The sequence below is a fragment of the Miniopterus natalensis genome, chromosome X (assembly GCF_054644295.1).
Source record: "Miniopterus natalensis isolate mMinNat1 chromosome X, mMinNat1.hap1, whole genome shotgun sequence".
Classification (NCBI taxonomy): Eukaryota; Metazoa; Chordata; class Mammalia; order Chiroptera; family Miniopteridae; genus Miniopterus; species Miniopterus natalensis.
In genome coordinates, this window is record NC_142103.1 from 87,197,705 (window position 1) to 87,215,656 (window position 17,952).

Genomic DNA, 17,952 nt, shown 5'->3' on the forward strand with positions numbered 1-17,952 from the left:
TAGGTAATAAAATTTTCAAATGCTCTTGAAGCATTTATATATTCCAGAACAATAAAACTCTCTTTATCCAGGTTAAAACTTGTATCACATTTTAAGGTTGAATTTGGGGAAGTTGCCAAAACAGATCAGTTACAACAGAACTATAAAACTGCTCAGTGATAGATTGTGCCCTCTGGAAATGTCCCAGCTATTTTTCTAAGAGTTTGTGGTTTGCTGTATTGCTGGTTTCACTACCTATATATGTAGCCATTGGAAGACTTATCTCAGTTTGAATTGCCAAAATCATGCTTGTAAAAATACACACAGCTCGTTCAACTGTGTTTCCTCATAAAAATCATTTGCCATTTCAATGAACATTGGTCCCCAAATACAGGCATTGCAGAGCATTTCTTGGAAACTAGAATGTGCTTATTAATATTTTATATGCATCATCTCATATAATCTTTTCAACTGTCCTTTGGAGATCCATTTCTATTTTCTTTGTTTTACAGATGGGGAAACTGAGATGCAGACAGGTTAATTAACTTCGCTAAGATCAGACATAGTGAACTGGGTTTTAGGACATATTTATGTTGGAGTCGTGTCAAGGGTATTGCTCTATATTTTATTATGACAATTTCTATCACTAGAAATGAGTTTCCAGACATTTGTCCTGGACATTGAAGGGCTAATACGTATACTCATTTGTCTTCCCTAATTACTTTACTTTTCCCTCTCTACTCATCTTTCCACCTTTATGCATTAGCAACATCTTCAGGAACATAGGTGACAATATTTAGTAATTCTTCATGCAAAAGGGCCGTAATTAAGCCTCTGAAGTATGTGAATAATGTCAAATACATTTTAGTGCTCTTAATTTTGAAAACAACCAGGATTGTTTTATCCATCCATTTTCGTGCTTCTCATCTGAATCATTATTTGACCAGTGTACTGCAGAGAAATATATACTACTGTGATAAAGACAGAAGTTAAAACAAGATCAAAGCAGAGGAAAAAAATTAGTTCCCATTGATGACACTAGCTTCTCCGTTTCCTATCAAATTTCCTTTGATGCTAGTTCATATGTATCAACTAGCTACAAGCTTCAGTGAAATATGAAATACTATGGCAGTGAAGATATTTTGGGGGGAGCTGTAAACGAAAGCATAAGCTTCTCTATATATCTTTGTTTCCAAATTCTCTGTTAAAGATGGATTTTTTAAATTGTTGAAAATTTGCAAATGTGGAATTCAGGAAAATTTTTTCTTCCATGAGTTTACCTGCACTGAAATTCCAGAATCATTTTGTATTTTGTGTACTGGAGTACAAAAGGTTTTTTTGATCTTGACCCAGAACATATATACATATACATTTATACATAGATACACACATATATGCATATATGAAACAGAAATTGATAAAAATATTAATCCTTAATATACATGACACAGACCAATATGATTACTCTACTTAATTTAATTATTTATTTATTTTAACATGTACATTGTTGATTTATTTTTTACAATAAATTTTTCTGACATAATAGCTACCTTCAGCAAGATATGATGTAGTGAGGTGTAGTGGCAAAAGTATAGGCTTCTGGTCATTAAATGGATTTGAGTCCTGACTTTATAATTTCGTTATTTTAAGTTGAAATATAATTAACATATAATATTATATTAGTTTCAGTTGTATAATATAATGACTCGTTATTGGTATACACTACAAAATGATCACCACAATAAGTCTAGTTACCATCCATCACTATACATAGTCACATACTCTATTTAATTTTAAATAGAATATTCCTGGTCATGACCTACTAAAATGATTTCTTGAATCATTAATGAATCATGACTTACAATTTGAGAAAAATGGTCTAGACAAAAAGAATTAGTCAGAGCCCAGTTGACACTTTTGACCATAATTATATGTATTTGTAGTTAAATTTATATATGTAAATAATGATTAATTGGATTATTTATATAATTTTACAGAGTTTATTCATGTTTGAATTTAACTTTAATATGGCTATCTTTGCAAAGTTTTTGTTTTATGAACATCATCAGACAAAACATTTAGATTCAGAATTTATGAGTACTAGACACCAGGTCCTTGAGTATAAAGATTTGCGTTTCAACATTTCCTCCAAAAATTCAAACCTCTGTAAATATCAGTAAATCATAAAGTATTTACTTTTTTAATCTAGATTGCACAATGGTGAAATATAGTGTTGTGCCCCTTGAGTAATAGTGTTGTTTACAATTTATCATTTGGAGAAGATTATCTGAACTCAAGAATGTTAATGAATTTTTTAGAACTTTTAAATAGGAGCTGGGTTGAGGGTGAAGTTTCAGAACAGTTGGATTTAACTGATGTTTGCTCTTAGAAGTGTTTTGGGTCATTTATTTTTCCTACAATAATTGTCTGGTTCTTGAAATTTTGACAGGGACTTAAGAAGGTAACCTTGGGTCAGGTTGTACTTCAAAATGGTTCTTAAGTACACGAGATTCTAATAATAATTATAGCTTAACATACTTTCTTGGGTTCTTACACATGGTCCGGCATTTTGCCAAACACTTTATGTACCCGCCTTTAATTCTTTCCACAATCTCATTAGGGAAGTATTGTTGTTCCCATTTAGTTTCCTCACATTTGTAATGTGAGGAAACTAAGGCTTATGAAAGGGTTAAGTAACTTTCCCAGGGTGACAAGACCTCTGGTCTGAAAGTTCAAACACTGACTGTTTGCCTCCATAGCAACTTGGGCTTTACAACTCCATTCTACCTACTGAGCATAAAAAAACTCCCATCAACTCTCACCTGTAACCCAGAGAAGGCAAAATATCCAGGATTGGATTGTACTTTTTTTCCGTCTACTCACACGGCTGGCTACATAATTTGTGTGGCCCAGTGAAATACGAAACAGAGCCCCTTGTTCAAAAAGCAGGAGGGAAAGTGCTGTCCAAATCACTAAGATATAAAGCTGTCTTCTTTATTCCATCCTCTCTTTCTTGACTTTTCATGGTATTTTAAATTTGCTCTTTAAGATACTGCATAAAGAAAATTAAAAATTTAAAGTATTAGTGTGAGTTTTACTGCTCGTTGTCATATTGTGCAGTTGCAGTTGTCAGTGCAAACACATGGACATTTAGCTCGTGCAGAATCATCATTATCAGATAGTTTGTATTTTGTAGCTTGTATTATGTGTTTCAGTTTTAGTGTGGAAACGATGTGCAGCAAAGTCAGCTGCTGTTATTTCACTTCTTGATCGGTGCACATTCTACCAGTGCCCTTGACCTTCAGCTTAAGGAAGGACTGAAAGGAAAGGAAGTCTGGGCTGCCCTACCTTCCCCTTTTCCTTGCATGTTATCAGTTTCAGCATAAATGGCTGACTAATACAGGAAAGAAATCCGAGGGAGCAGGTACATGATAGGGTTCCTTGGCTGTTGTGTTTTCTTAGAATTGCCTTCTTTCTGGCTTTGAAGCCAGTTGTGTTTCGAGTGGAAAGCATGACTTCCCGGGGCTGTCAGTGCCCTCATGCACTCAGTCACATGTATAACGCCCTTACCTTCTACTCCTTGAGTCGCACGGAATGCACACTCTGGTGGGTGTGATCATGGGGCATAAAAAAATATATACAAATGGGACAAACACACATTTCAGTTATCTCCTCTGCTCGTATGCATACTCTGCTACCCCACTGGACTTTGCTTATAGAACCCAAGTTCAAAGATAAAATTGTTACGAGTTTTAAGATGGCCACGTCAAGAACCAGATTAAACAAGCATGGGGGCCTTCGGAGACTTGGACACCATTGCAGCTGCTCAGGTTGCACAACCATGAAGCTGGTCCCATCTACACATATCTCCCAGGCTGCCTTTTTGTGGCCTTTCCTTTTTTTTAACTTATCTTTATTGTTGAAAGTATTACGGATACCCCCCTTCTTTCCCCTTTGACCCCTTCCATCCCCTCCCCCCCCCCGACCTTTACCACACTTTGTGACTTTTCTCTTCTTAATGCTTCTTTGATATATTTATTGATAGTATTTAGGGATGGGCAGAAGGGATATATACCATGGAACTTGTTATAACCCCTAAGACCTTCAGAAACTGCCTTGACCTTGGGCGGGCCTTTGCAAATAACTCTCTCAGGGCACTTATGCCCTGTTTGGGATACTAGAGTTGGGTGACTTATGAGGATGGCTTATTTTTGGTATTTCTCTAGTGTTTCTAGAGAGCACATCATTTGATTAAAATGTCACACCAAACACTGCCACTGTCTTTTGCCATCTTAAAGGATTTAATAGATAAATTTATAATGTTAAAGTTTCAGAATTGGCACATTTATCAGAAGAGCACAGTTAAGTTGGTGCTGGCAGTGCAGTGGGGTAAGGCCAGCATTGAGTAGAACTGGCAATTCAAGGAAGCCGAGCAACCTAGCATGAGTGCACTTGACCCAAACAAAACATTCAGGCACATTTTCTTATTTGCTCAGATTTTTACCATTGATAATTGCCTGAAGTTAAAGCAGCAGACATATAGGTATCCCAAGAGGGCTCTCCTGTCACTTGGTAGTACTGGCCCCATCACTTCTGAACCTCTGCAAACATACAACTAGCTTTGGAGGTCAATATTCTATCCTGGCAAGTACCTTATTCTGTACAGGCAATTCCCTTGAATATCCCCATTACTTGGCTTGAGGTAGGGAGAGGTGTGGGCATGCATAGCACTCCAGAGGGCTTTTCTCACCAAAATTGTCCAACTCCTTGCTGCTGCTTACACACCTTTGAGCTAGGTAGTGGATTAAGGGTTCTGGGGCCAGTTTTGTGGTCACCTTTTAGCAATTCCTTCTTTGGTGGCCTTGATCTTCTCTTTAGAATTATGGGTACTTCGTACCCTTTGTTCTCAGCTTTAGGGTCCCAGTAGAAATTCCAAGACAACTCTTGAGAATCTCACTTAACTTCCTGCTAATTCAATTCAGAAGCAAATACTTTATATTTTACTTCTCCTAAGTTAATATCTTGCTATTTAGACCATGGCCTCTGGAAATAAAGGCTTAATTCCTAGAAGTCATTATACTGTTAGCAATTTCAGATGTGTTAGTGAGGCATTTCTTTTTCAATTTTACCCCCTCCCCCCACTTATTTTCATACTGATAATTCTTCTACTCTGTGAATTTTCAGAAACATTTCATTACCTTGTGGCTTTGGGGAAGAGGTGTTTCCTTTAATATCATTGCAGAAGTGCATAAATATAATGCCAAACGTGTATAAGTAAAGCCCTTAAAATATGAACTGGAAAAGTTACCTATGAATGAAAATTCATAGCTTTTCAAATATAACATGAAGAAATGATGTACTAACCTACTCTTTATAGTAATCCAGAAGAACTTTAGTAAGATATTAATTCAAAGTGGATTTTGGGTAGCATTTGGAAATTTCTGTGTATATTTGTGAGGCTGTTAAAATGCAGGCTCGCTCTTGTGTGTGTTCGCCATTCATGTCTCTGATCATGACTGTGGACATTTCTAGCATTTTAAATATTTCACTCGTTTTATAATTGAATGTACTGGAACAGTCTGCAAAAATACTAATTGTATAATGCCCAATTTATTTTATTGTTCAGCATTTGGAAGCTCCTGAAGACAAGTCATTTGGCAGTTCATCGATGGGGACTGAAGTAAGCCTGGACAGTTACCAAACAGCTCTAGAAGAAGTACTGTCGTGGCTTCTTTCAGCCGAGGACACATTGCGAGCCCAGGGAGAGATTTCTAGTGATGTAGAGGAAGTGAAAGAACAATTTCATACTCATGAGGTAAAGCAACACATTGATTTATGAAAACAAAGCACATGACTTGTCATAATGGCAAATCTCTTTATTTCAATCACTGCGGAAGATCCTGGTGTTTTTGTAATTTAGTTTTGTTTTTTCTTTCAGTTTTATTTTGTATTGGTTTCAGGTGTGCAGCTTAGTGGTTAGACAATCATATACTTTACTCAGTAATTTAGTTCTTATTTTGGGATGGAAAAAAAATAGATGTTCATGTGCTTGGGGTTCCAATAGCCAGCATTTGAAGTTCTGACTTGGAGAACACCACTTGAAGGTGCTAAGATCTGATTTTGCAGTGACTCGTGCAGGAATATGAAAGCCCAGCTCCCTTCTCTTGGGTCAAGGCAATACCGAGCTATAAACTTACACTCCAGAGTACTTGCGTGGTGTCACTGCCTGAGATGGCACACTCACGGGCCTCCCCTCCTCCCCTGTCCTCATTCTGCTTCTGCAGCTCCCTTGCAGGCCTCCTCTTGGAGCTCCTCCTTCATAAGCCACATGCCCACAAACCCCAATCTTACTGGCTCCTTCTGCAAAAGGTGACCTAAGCTAATTAATTTCTTTAATCATATTAAAAACAATATTGGGTTTCCTTGAATAAAAATTAAAATACTTTTACTGGGAATATAGTTTAAATGGGCTACACATTTAGAAAAAAATATCAAAACCACAATGATTTACCTAAAGCATTAATCATTGCTGTCAACCTCTTTCCTTGTCAGGGGTACATGATGGACTTGACGTCCCATCAGGGACGGGTAGGTGATGTCCTCCAAGTGGGAAGTCAGCTGATTGGGACGGGGAAGTTATCAGAAGATGAAGAGACTGAAGTACAAGAACAAATGAATCTCCTAAATTCAAGATGGGAATGCCTCAGGGTAGCTAGCATGGAGAAGCAAAGCAAGTAAGTGTCTTTAATTTCTAAAAACAGCACGTTTTGGAGTGTCGCTGTTATTTTGATGCAGTTTCTTGTTTACGTCGAGTCTCAGTTTGTTCCTACAGCATGCAGAGCTCTTCCTCAAGGGACATTTTGGTTGGATTTTCGTTTTCCATTTTCACTTCTGTAATGGAAGTGGAGATGTTGGATAGAAAGACTAGTTTCTACAGAACTATGTTTTAAAAGTTGCCAAATTGTTCTCATAGTTAATATTTTCCAAGTTTTCTCAAAAAATTAAAATGTGACTATTGAAGGACTGGAAGTATACACAGGAAACCATGTTCAGGCATAGCTTAGATATTGCAGGCTTGGTTCCAGACCACTGCGATAAAGTGAGTATAGCAATGAAGCCTCTTGTAATCTTTCTTTTATAACCCTCACCTGACGATGTTTTTTCCATTGATTTTTAGGGAGAGTGGGAGGGAGGGAAGTAGGGAGAGAGAGAGCGAGAAACATCTATGTGAGAGACGTTGATTGGTTGCCTCCAGCATGCCCCCAGACTGGGGCCAGGGATCAGCCTGTAACCCAGGTATGTGCCCTTGACCAAAAATCGAACCCGCAACCTTTTGGTGCATGGGCCGACACTCTAACCACTGAGCAAAACTGGCCAGGGCCCTTGTAATCTTTTTGATGGTGGAAGGTCTGAGGCCTTGTCTTCATTTGTAAAAAACTCTGCAACTGTGAAGCGCAGTAAAGCGAAGCGCCGTAAAACGAGGTGTGCCTGTGCCTGTTAGGTACAGTTGACGGGAAACTTCTCTTCGGAAGGAAAAGCCCTCACATATATTAAGTAGTTTCTCATATGCTTATGGAAATCCTCTTGAAAAATGTTTCTCTCCATGTTTGGAAATCCTTATTCAAGTACTGCATGGTTCTGAAGTATTTTAAGAATATATATTGACTTAATCAGAAAAGAATTTTGGAGACACTTCTGAATATGGTACTTTTCTTATAAAGGTAACAAGTAAAGCCCATCATTCTCGATGTATTGCACTGATTTATATTGTTAGGTGTGTGTAGTCATGTAGAACCTATGAAGACAAGATAGATTTATTTTTAAATGAAAAGAAATGAAGTGCCAACTGTGAATTTGAATACATTAAGCTAGAGAAATTGTCCAAGCACCTTAAGTTTACTTTGTTATTATTTATGAAGATTAAAAGCTTTAAAACATTACCAAAGAAACTCATTAGATATGCTGGCAGGATTGTGATTCCGGTACTAAATTATAGTGTGACAGTAGGGTGGGGAATACACATTTTTGAGCTCATATCTTTGGAAAGAGTAGGAAGGCATAAATAAGAGAGAATTGTCACAAATATTGGTATTTTGAACAAGGAGGTACTATTCTCTGTATGTTGACATTTTACCCGGCTGTGATCATTTGGGTGGTTGCAGCTAACCCTTGAGGTGAGGGTTATAATAATCGTATTATAACTATTGAGTTTATACCGCATCCCTCCATATCCAAGGGAAACTAATTTACTCCACCCATTTATTGTCATAAATCATAAGCTATAGAGCCGCCTTCTTGTGGTCCATTGATTTTTCGAGAGAGTGGAAGGGAGGGAAGTAGGGAGAGAGAGGGAGAGAGAGAGAGAGAGAGAGAGAGAGAAATATCGATGTGAGAGACACACATTGATGTGCCAGCATTCTTCAGGTTACAACTTCTGCTCACACCCATCTGTGCAACTTAAAGGAACCTCAGACAACATTTGAAAGTCTTTAAAATCCAGCCTCTTCCTTTCCTGCTTTTCCCACAGTGGCGCCACTGTCTTCTCTGTGCAGTTTATTTTCCCACCCCCTTCTGCTGGCTAAGTACCCACATTGTTCCCGACCCCTTTTTCTCAATAGGATTAGCAATGTGGCATTAATTATTCATGCTAATCAATTAATTAATTGCAGTGAGAGACTGAGTTGCAAGAAAAGATGAATTGTGACAGTGCACACGACATACACACGTACATATACACGCTGTGTGATTTCCTCACCCACAGCCTGTTGGAGGATGGGAAACCTAAAATAGTGATATCACTACACAGCTAGGATTTACATACAAAAAACAGTTTGTCCTCAGGCAAGATTTGGAGATTTTGGCTTGTATTTAAGCTGTTAGAATGATTATCAAGAGGACAAGGGCAGCCTTTTAGCTGATATAGCTTTTGGTAAAACCTAGAGTTTTAAAAATGACACCCGAATATGGTATCACTTGTAGCCCATAGCCGTTTCTGGACAATTTGTTGAAATAAGCACAAAGTACTATTTAAGCAAAACACATTCAGAAATCTCTTGTGAGTTTATAAATAATGGTAAGTATTACCACTTTTACTAACTTTGTGTGTATTCATGCATAAAATCTATTAAACTCTAAATTAGCTAAGCCATTATGAAAACTGTGCTGGCCCTGATTTTTGTTAGATGTTTTGGAGAAAACAAAAAGCTGATTATGACAATAGGACGTTGTCAGTATTTAAAAATTAATAATTCTAGTTTTTATTTAATGCTTTAATGAATTACCAGCTCAGTTTTTATTATCATGGTCCTGTTGATTAGCTTCAATTTGGAGCAGCACCTGTTGTTTCCAAACCCATGATTACTTTGGAGTAGGAAGGCCTAGTAAATTGCTGGGAAACAAAAATGGATTAGTGCACACCTCTCATCTTTCTCTCCCGAAGACAGGGTGTGGACAGAGCCAGTCAGAAGCCATCATCCCTGCCTAAATGTAGGCTTAGTGATGAGAGGAATGATAATTAAGGTTTGTCTAGTCATGTGAAATATAACCAAAGCCATGCTAGAACTCTTAAATTTTGCTATTTTATAACAAAAGTAAAAGAAATTGGTTGGAAATACAGATGAGCTTATAACTAAAATCTATGAATATTTACACTTGACAATTATAAGTATTATTTGCCAACATATTTACCAACAATAAACAAATTATATTTGATATGTGTTCCTTGTGATATATATCTATATACACACACACAAATATTAACAAATATTAATGGAGTACCTTGAGATATCAGATACATTTCAAGGCCCTGGGCACCCAGTAATGATCACAAGAGGCAAGGTCCCACATCTGAATCTCTAGAGAGGCTGACACCCAATAAAAAAAGAACACAAGAAAAATGTCACATAGGAATAAGTTTTCTGAAGAGCTTAAGAGCTAATGTGAAAAAGAGTATTTGAGGGGCTACTTTAACCTTTGTGATCCAGGAAATGTTGTTTCTGGGCTGGCACCATTTCATTTGAAATTTCAGTGATAAGGAACCACCATTTGCCGGTCAGGAAGAAGTACATTTCAGACAGAGGGCACAGCCGATGCAAAGACTGTAAAGACAGACCACATGTTAGGACACAAAACAAGTCTCTGCAAGTTCAAGGAAATTGAAATCACATCAAGCATCTTCTCGGACATTTATACCATGGAATCCTATGCAGCTGTAAAAAAGAAGGATCTCTTACCCTTTGGGACAGCATGGTGGGACCTGGAGAGTATTATGCTAAGCAAAACAAACCAGTCAGAGAAAGACAAGTATCACATGACCTCACTCATATGTGGAATCTAATGAACAAAATAAACCAAGGAACAAAATAGATCCAGAGACATAGAGCATGGAACAGACTGAGGGATCTCAGAGGGAAAGTGGGGGTGGGGAGAGATTAACCTAAAAACGTATATGCATATATGCCATACTCATGGACACAGACAGTAGTGGGGTGAAGACCTGGGGGGAGGAGTACAAGGGGGAAGGGACCAATGGGGGAAAAAGAGGGACATTTGTAATACTTCCAACAATAAAGGTAAATTAAAAAAATAAAAATAAATAAAACAAAGCAAAGACCTTAAAATAGGGACAGGTTGGGTTGTTAGAGGACCCAAAAGGCCAGCGTGACTAGACAGTTGCAGCAGGGAAGGTTAGAGAGCTGAGTTATGAGATGCAGTTGAAATATAGGGCAGGGTCTCATCATGTATGACATTGTCAATCAGGGTGAAAGAAAAGGGTTTTGAGTTCTAGCATAAGTGCAAAGAAAAGCCATCAGACAGTTTTAGGTAGGGGAGGGACAGGTAAATAAAATACCAGTAATGCCACTGGAAGAAGGGAGGACAGTGCAGTAGCCCAGGTAAGAGATGCTAGTGTCTTATGCCAGGTGGTGGTTGCGATAATATGTGAGTGCATTCAGCACAGTATTTAATTTCTAAATCATTCTCACTGTATTTATTTTAATTCCCTTTTTGCCATTTTGATAGGATGCTTTTTGCTTTGGAGATAGACATCCTTGCCTCATACATGCAGCTATGCCTTTATACAGGTTGCATCTAGGAAATACTATTTAGCCCAGAAACCATCAGCAATTATCAAACAAATCAAGAAATTTAAAAAACATAGAGATTAACAAAATGCTCTCATTTTCACCTAGTACTAAGGATGCTCTGATTTTCAAAGGATAAGGTCCCACTTTCTCACACACCTATTCATGTGAACTTGGGCAATACACTTCCCCTCTTGTGATCCTCAGTTTCTGATTTAGGAAACCGCAGCAGCTCCGGGAGTCTGGCAAACCTCTAGAGGACGTTGAGAAAGGGCATGAAAGAGTAGTTTGTAAGGACAACATTAGTACAAAATGTAAAGAATGATCATTATTATAAATAAGATGACTAGCCATGGGTTATTTAAACTATACCACATAGTTTTGCCTTATCTATAATTTTTACTCTTTTTTTTCTCTCCAGCCTGTTCTAATTGGCGTGTGTGTGTGTGTGTGTGTATGTATATATATATATATATATATATATATATATATATATATATATATATATATAGCAAAGGATATGTTTGTGGATGTTTTCTATGGGGGTAAGGGAACTAGAGCAGGGTGACTGAAGTTACATTTGAAGTTATAATTTTTCAATTGAAACATTTAAAATATGTTTGCAAAGGAATATAAATAAGATAAACATGCAGATACTTCTCCCTCCTTTCTTCCTCATTTTTATTCTGTTTTCCTGTGATTCTTTCCTTATTAATTTCTTTCTTCTCCAATTCTGGTATCTTCGTGGATGTGAATTGATGATGAAGTGAAAGCTAATACAATAAAGAAATTTGTAAGATATCTCTAGCTGCAAAGTACTTTGGCAGCTATTGGTCAATTACAAATCTTTAACAGTGTTTATGAAATTGAATTGAAAGAACTAAGTGCCTCTGATTGCATAATTAAAGTACAATAATTAGAACAAGACAGTGTTGTCACGCTCAAGTTCGAAACCTTAAGATGAGTAGGCAAAATGATTTTTGTTTTGTTTCATTTTGTGCTGCAAAATAGCCTTTGGGTTGTTAGAAGTGAGAGAAAGAGAAGAAAAAGACAGAACTTCCAGCTGTGGAAGTACAAGAAGACAACTGGCATAGGGACAACAGAAGATAGTCTTCTCTATGAATAGACTAATTAATTTGATTGAAAAATGTCACCTGCAGAGAGCAAAAGTGATTTACTTAAATTTATGCAAAGACTTACAAAGATAAACACAGCAAGGCCTGTCACCTTCTCTGATAATTGTGGTTAGGACATGCAGGGGGGAAACTAAAACCTTTGTGATGGCGAGGGAAAAAAATGAAAGCAGGTCATGAGCAGGCCAACTGAAGTGATGTCCTGGTTTCCATCAGCAGGAGGAGAGATATGAATAGTATCTGGGTGAAAATACAAGCCATCACATGGGAGATAATTGTGAATCACCATCAACACTTTGGAGAGAAAAATTTGTCTAACGAATCTGACTCATCTTTTTTTTTTTTTTTTTAAATGTCTGTTCCAATCTTGAAATGAGATAACATATGTGAGAACGATTGGAGCAAAGGAGGTGCTGAACAAATGGGGGGGCTGTTTTGTCCCAGGTGAAGGGACTAACACATTGCATATGTGAATATATGAATGAATGGATGGACAAATGAATTAATATCTTTAGGTCGTTCCATTCTCTCAGATGAATTTGTTGGAATGAACATTTTAACAATACATAATTGCAAACCCTTTTGATTTTATATTATAGTGTCATTAACTCATTTTTTTATTTCTTCCAATAATGTTAAATGAGAATTCCTTGTAGATCAGAGTGGTTCAAGGACCAGCAGCAGCAATATCACTTGAGAAGTTGTTAAAAATGCACAATCTTGGTCCTCACTCTTATCTACAGAATCAGAATCTGCAGTTTAACAAGATCCCAGCTGATTGGTAAAAGTACATTAAAGTTTGAGAAGTGCTGATCTAGTTGAAACAATTATATTAAAAATTGTAAATCCATGCTCCTTCGTAGAGCACTATTTTAAATATCTTCTTTTGCTATTTTTCTATCCACAGATGGGCCAAACGTTTTTTTTTAATTTTTCTTTATTGATCTCAGAGAGAGGAAGGGAGAGGGAGAGGGAGAGAGAGAGAGAGATAGAAACATCAATGATGAGAGAGTCACTGATCGGCTGCCTCCTGCACGCCCCCGACTGGGGTGGAGCCCGCAACCCGGGCCTGTGCCCTGACCGGGAATCGAACAGCGATCTCCTCGATCCTAGGTCCATGCTCACCCGCTGAGCCACGCCTGCCGGGCTGGGCCAAACATTTTAACTGCTTTCTTAGAAGCTTCAAAAATGGTGCTGCTGATGTCTCAGTCAGTCCTCAAATGTTGATATCATTTCCCATGGGTGATTAGTGGAATAGCAAGATTCTCAGGCAAGTATATATAATAGACAGTATGAGAGTACTGACTAACTATTGACCTAATAAGCAATGGTTATTAACATACAGTAATTTGATCAGGTTCAAGTGGATATGGTTGGCCATGACAGTTTTTTTTCTGTAAAAGTACAGTTTGTGTGTCGGCACTCCTTGTTCCAATAATATAAAATATGTGACTCTTATAGCTTAAATTATAAACAGAAAAGCCAAATCTCTAGAATTCATAGAAATGAGAGTAGAAAGTAGCATTTTTTGGAACCATGCCTTTTCACAAATATAAATAATGGTAATTAGAAAATTAAGTTTAATAATTCATTCATCCATCTAACAGTTCCTATCTACTATATTCCCAGCACTTTTTTAAATACCAGGAAAATATCAGTGAACAGACTAAATTCCTCTAACTGAGCGTGCATTCTTAGTTGGGCGGAGACAGTTAAAAGTATGTATATCATATCAGATGACATTAAATGATAAAAAAGAGAAAAAGTCAGGGAATAAATTTAGAAACGTATGTGTAATTATGTGTATGTGGTTGGTTAGCGAAGGCCTCTGTGAAGGAGAGCCCTAAATAAAGGGAGGCAGCAGCCATGCAGATAGCTGTGGCAAAGGAAAGCAAATAGGAAGGTCCTGAGTCAGGAAAGGTGCCAAAGAATGCTACTTCCACGTTTGAGAAACAATGTGGCCAATCTGACAAGGGGTAAAATGATGACATTCTGATTTATGACTAAAAAGTGATTCAAATTAACTTAATAGGCTGGCTCAACAGGAGTACATATAATGGAAGCTGACATTTTTATAATCTTAATTCTGATATTTCAGATTGGGAAAGTAGTTGCATTTTTGTACTGTCTTCCTGTGTTTGATTGATATTGATAGATAAGTGATACCACTTATTTATTCAAGAAATACCATGAGTCTAGTATGTGCCAGGCGTTATATAGTGACATAATTATTGAAGTTAAGAGTGAGCTTTTATTGCCACATAAATGAATGTGATCTCAGGATGTCAACAGTCCCCATTCATACTAGAGATAATTTAAACAGTCTTCCAGTCACTGTATTTAACAGTCGTCCTTGGTTTGCGACGACCTCTGCGAGTTTCTTCATCTGCTTTGTAAGTATTTAATCAGGAAGATGGAATTGAGGGTTACCATAATGTATTTGCCACAAGAAGGTTTTGCATCTAGCCATGCGGCTCCTTTATTATGTTACTGTTACTATTTTGAATTTATGCTTTCAAAATTCAAATGGCTTTGTTTGCATTTTGAACTTCCATCTTGCTCTAGATAGTTGAAGAATATCAATAATTGTTGTTGAGCTGCATGGATGGAGGGATAAAATAAATCAGGGTTTTGAAAACAATGGCATATATTTGTTTCGCAGAATCCTTTTTTAAGCACAACAATATTTCTCATGTTCCAGTCAGTGGATAGATAAATATTAATAGACATTTAATTTTGAGGGAGGGTTGAAAATTGCCTTTAATTTCTAGTTGTTGGAAGAGGAACTTTGCAGGTCAGCTCTTTCTAAAGTGTTCATTATGAGGTTGTAGACGAAAAATAGTGGCTTCTAAGACCAGGTTCCAGGGTGTAATATAATGCTAACTCTCAGAATCAGGGGGAACTTCTGAAAAATGTACATGACCGTTGTCTTTGGTTTCTTCCCTGGCCCAAGATGTCAGTGTACCAGTTGGTGGGAGTGGTGATGCTGTAGAGAGGAAGATGGACACATTCATTTTAGGGGGAAAAACTTTTACTTTTTTATTTTTAGAGGACGTTTGTTAAGGCTGGGGACAGTGAAACAAGGAAGGGCGTTGAATAGAAGAAGCAACAGGAGAGGGCCTAGGTGGGGAAAGGAGCCCGGGCCGGGCTGCTTTGGCTCACTGGGAAGGCAGAGAAAAGGGGGCTTTGGGGACAGGCTCAGGGGGTTAGCCTGGGATGAACTGCTGCTGCCCACTGCTCCCATGGTTGCGAGCCTCGCGGGATCCCTTAGGGTTTAGGAGATGCGTGCTTATGGGGGAAGAAGAGAGGAAGGGAAAGGTGCAGGCCTGCTCCCCGGTGGGAGTGTGTGCTGGGACCTTCATTTGAGGGTTTTTAAAGGGTGGGAGTTTAGGGGAGGTCTTAGGGCAGGATCTTAATAGAATATTCATCAGTTTTATGCTGATGTGCCATAATGAGATTTATTCCCTTAACATCATCTGTCCTTGGGTGTGGTTGGCACAAATGGCACTAATTGGATTCCTGTTACCTACCTCCCTGAGTAAGGTGATTTAAGCTATTTACCCTCTGGTCGGGGACAAGTATAAACCATTTTCTCTTAAGTGTCCCAGGTTACAGAAGATAGGATTTTGTGATTTACTAGATGGCTGTAAACTGCTTGGCCATTTAACTGTCTGCCTCAGTTTCCCTATTCTGCTTGTCCTGGCTTAGTAGCCTGTCTCATTCCCCCTCAGAGACTTCCATTCCTGAAACCTTTTATGGATGATGGGGGAGGATGGTCTGCCTTCAGTAACAGCTTCCTGCTGACAAGGATCATGGTCCCTGCCTGTGTAGGGCATGGAAGTCTCTCCCTGCCTGATCTAAGGGAGAAAAGGGAATGGGATTTGAGCGGAACAGAGAGGCTGTTAGCTGATTCTTCCAAGGTAGGGATGGGCTGGAATCTATGAAGTATCATCGTCTTGATACGGAATTGGTATATCCTAGAGGTGACAAATTGGGCAAGAAGGTTAAAAAGGCATGGCCTAAAAATGAGGGGAATTATAGTAACTGAAGGTCTGAGGAAAGGTGAGAACAAGGTGATCGAGGGAGGGACCCACTTTCCAGTGTCCCAGATTAAGTTGGTGGAGCCGCTTCCCTGCACGAAAGTGTGTCACCTGCCTGAAGCCCTTTTGTTTACTATACTTAATTCAAATTAGGCTGAGGGGAACATTCTAAGATCTTCCTTCTGAAGCATCTTCTTTCCACCTGAATGTCTTGGGCAGGAAAGAAGCAGTTTCAAGGTGGCAGAACCTTGGTCCCTTCAGTCCCACCTTTTAAATAATAAAGTTGACATTCTAGAAGTGAAGTTGGTAGATTGCTCCATATTTCATTGACTCATTTAGGATGTAGTCCTGAAAATAAGTCAGTTCAGCTAAATTGTCGTCTCACTTCAGGAGGTGGTGATGCAGATGGGCTTCCGGAGTGAGACCTATATTGTGTATGCAAGCAGTTAGGTAAATAAGGTGTGTGTCTATGAGAACAGAAAACCCCCCCCAAAGGTTAATGAACACAGCAAATTATAAACTAGTTTTTGAGTGTGTAAGGTTGTCAGTTGAGGAGACTTCCAGATGCAAGGGTTCTGCTGAAATGAAATGAAGCAGTGACAATTTGATAGATCCTCTTTGCAGTTTAAAGATCTCTGGTGATGTCATTTGGTTCTCAGGTAAATTCTGTATGGCTTATACTGCACCAGTAGTTCTCAATAATTATAAGTCAAAGAATGGGGAAAAAATGAAATTTTAGTATAGAAGAAAATTAGAAAAATCAGGATCCAATTCAGTTTGTAGGTGAAAAATAAAATTGTGAAGACAGTGAACTGAATTAGAGTCTAATATCCATAACTGTGTATTATACATTCTGTTGAAACACAGTTTTCCCCCTAAGATCACCCTCATTATTATCAAAGATAACCAAATCAAGACTACTGCATTAAGTCAGTTTCAATTTGGCCTAATTATTTGCATAAACACAATAAGAATAGTAATTGATTATATAGGCTTTTAAAAATCTTCTTTGCTGGAGTCTCATAAGCTCCAGGTTGAGCTTTAATTAGCCTTCAGGGCAAAGAAGCCAAGCCACATAGTTGCCATCAGACTTTGCCTACAGTACCTATAGATTTGGGTGGATTCCTCAAGTTCGAGGTCCCCAGAATATCGTGAGGTTCTTGCCATCTCCCTGGAATGCAACCTTCGTTCCTTATCTGGAAAGACTGCCAGAGCCATGTGAATAAGCCAGGTACTAGGCCCTTTCTCCAAGGGACTCTTACCGGCTTCAAAATAAAGCTTTCTGGTGACATCCAAAGTCTAGGCGTGTGTCTCTCCATCATGACATTCCAGTCAAAGTCTTGGTTAGTAAAACCACAATTGGAAACTGGCTTTATGTGTCCTCCTTATCAGTATAATAAGATCAGTGTTCAGTATACTGTGGTTTCCCAAAATGCTTTAAATATGCTTTCATACAGAAATAGGTACTAACACTTGAAATAGGTACTAACACTTCTCATTTGAGTCTCAAATTTGTGTGGATTTAGTGGATGAAATAACCTCAGTGTTAATTTTCATCCTCACCATGAAGTAGTGTGATTGATAGGAAAGATCTTATCCCATGTCCCTGATGCTGCATTCTAATAGAGGAGGTGTAAAAACTTGGTTCTAGGACACGTAGCCAGGCTGTGAACCCAAGACTTGGGACTTTAAATCCATTACCCAGCCCACTATTGTGTA

At 38.2% G+C, this 17,952-nt stretch overlaps 1 protein-coding gene across 1 annotated transcript in view; it reads left to right on the forward strand.

Annotated features, from left to right (window-relative positions):
• The window catches only part of DMD (dystrophin), a 1,831,916-nt gene that overhangs the window by 502,927 nt on the left and 1,311,037 nt on the right, over positions 1-17,952 (forward strand). Inside the window, exons 10-11 of the mRNA XM_087813416.1 lie at positions 5,606-5,794; positions 6,532-6,713. Of these exons, the coding sequence (XP_087669542.1) occupies positions 5,606-5,794; positions 6,532-6,713 (371 nt within the window). The remainder of the gene's footprint in view (positions 1-5,605; positions 5,795-6,531; positions 6,714-17,952) is intronic.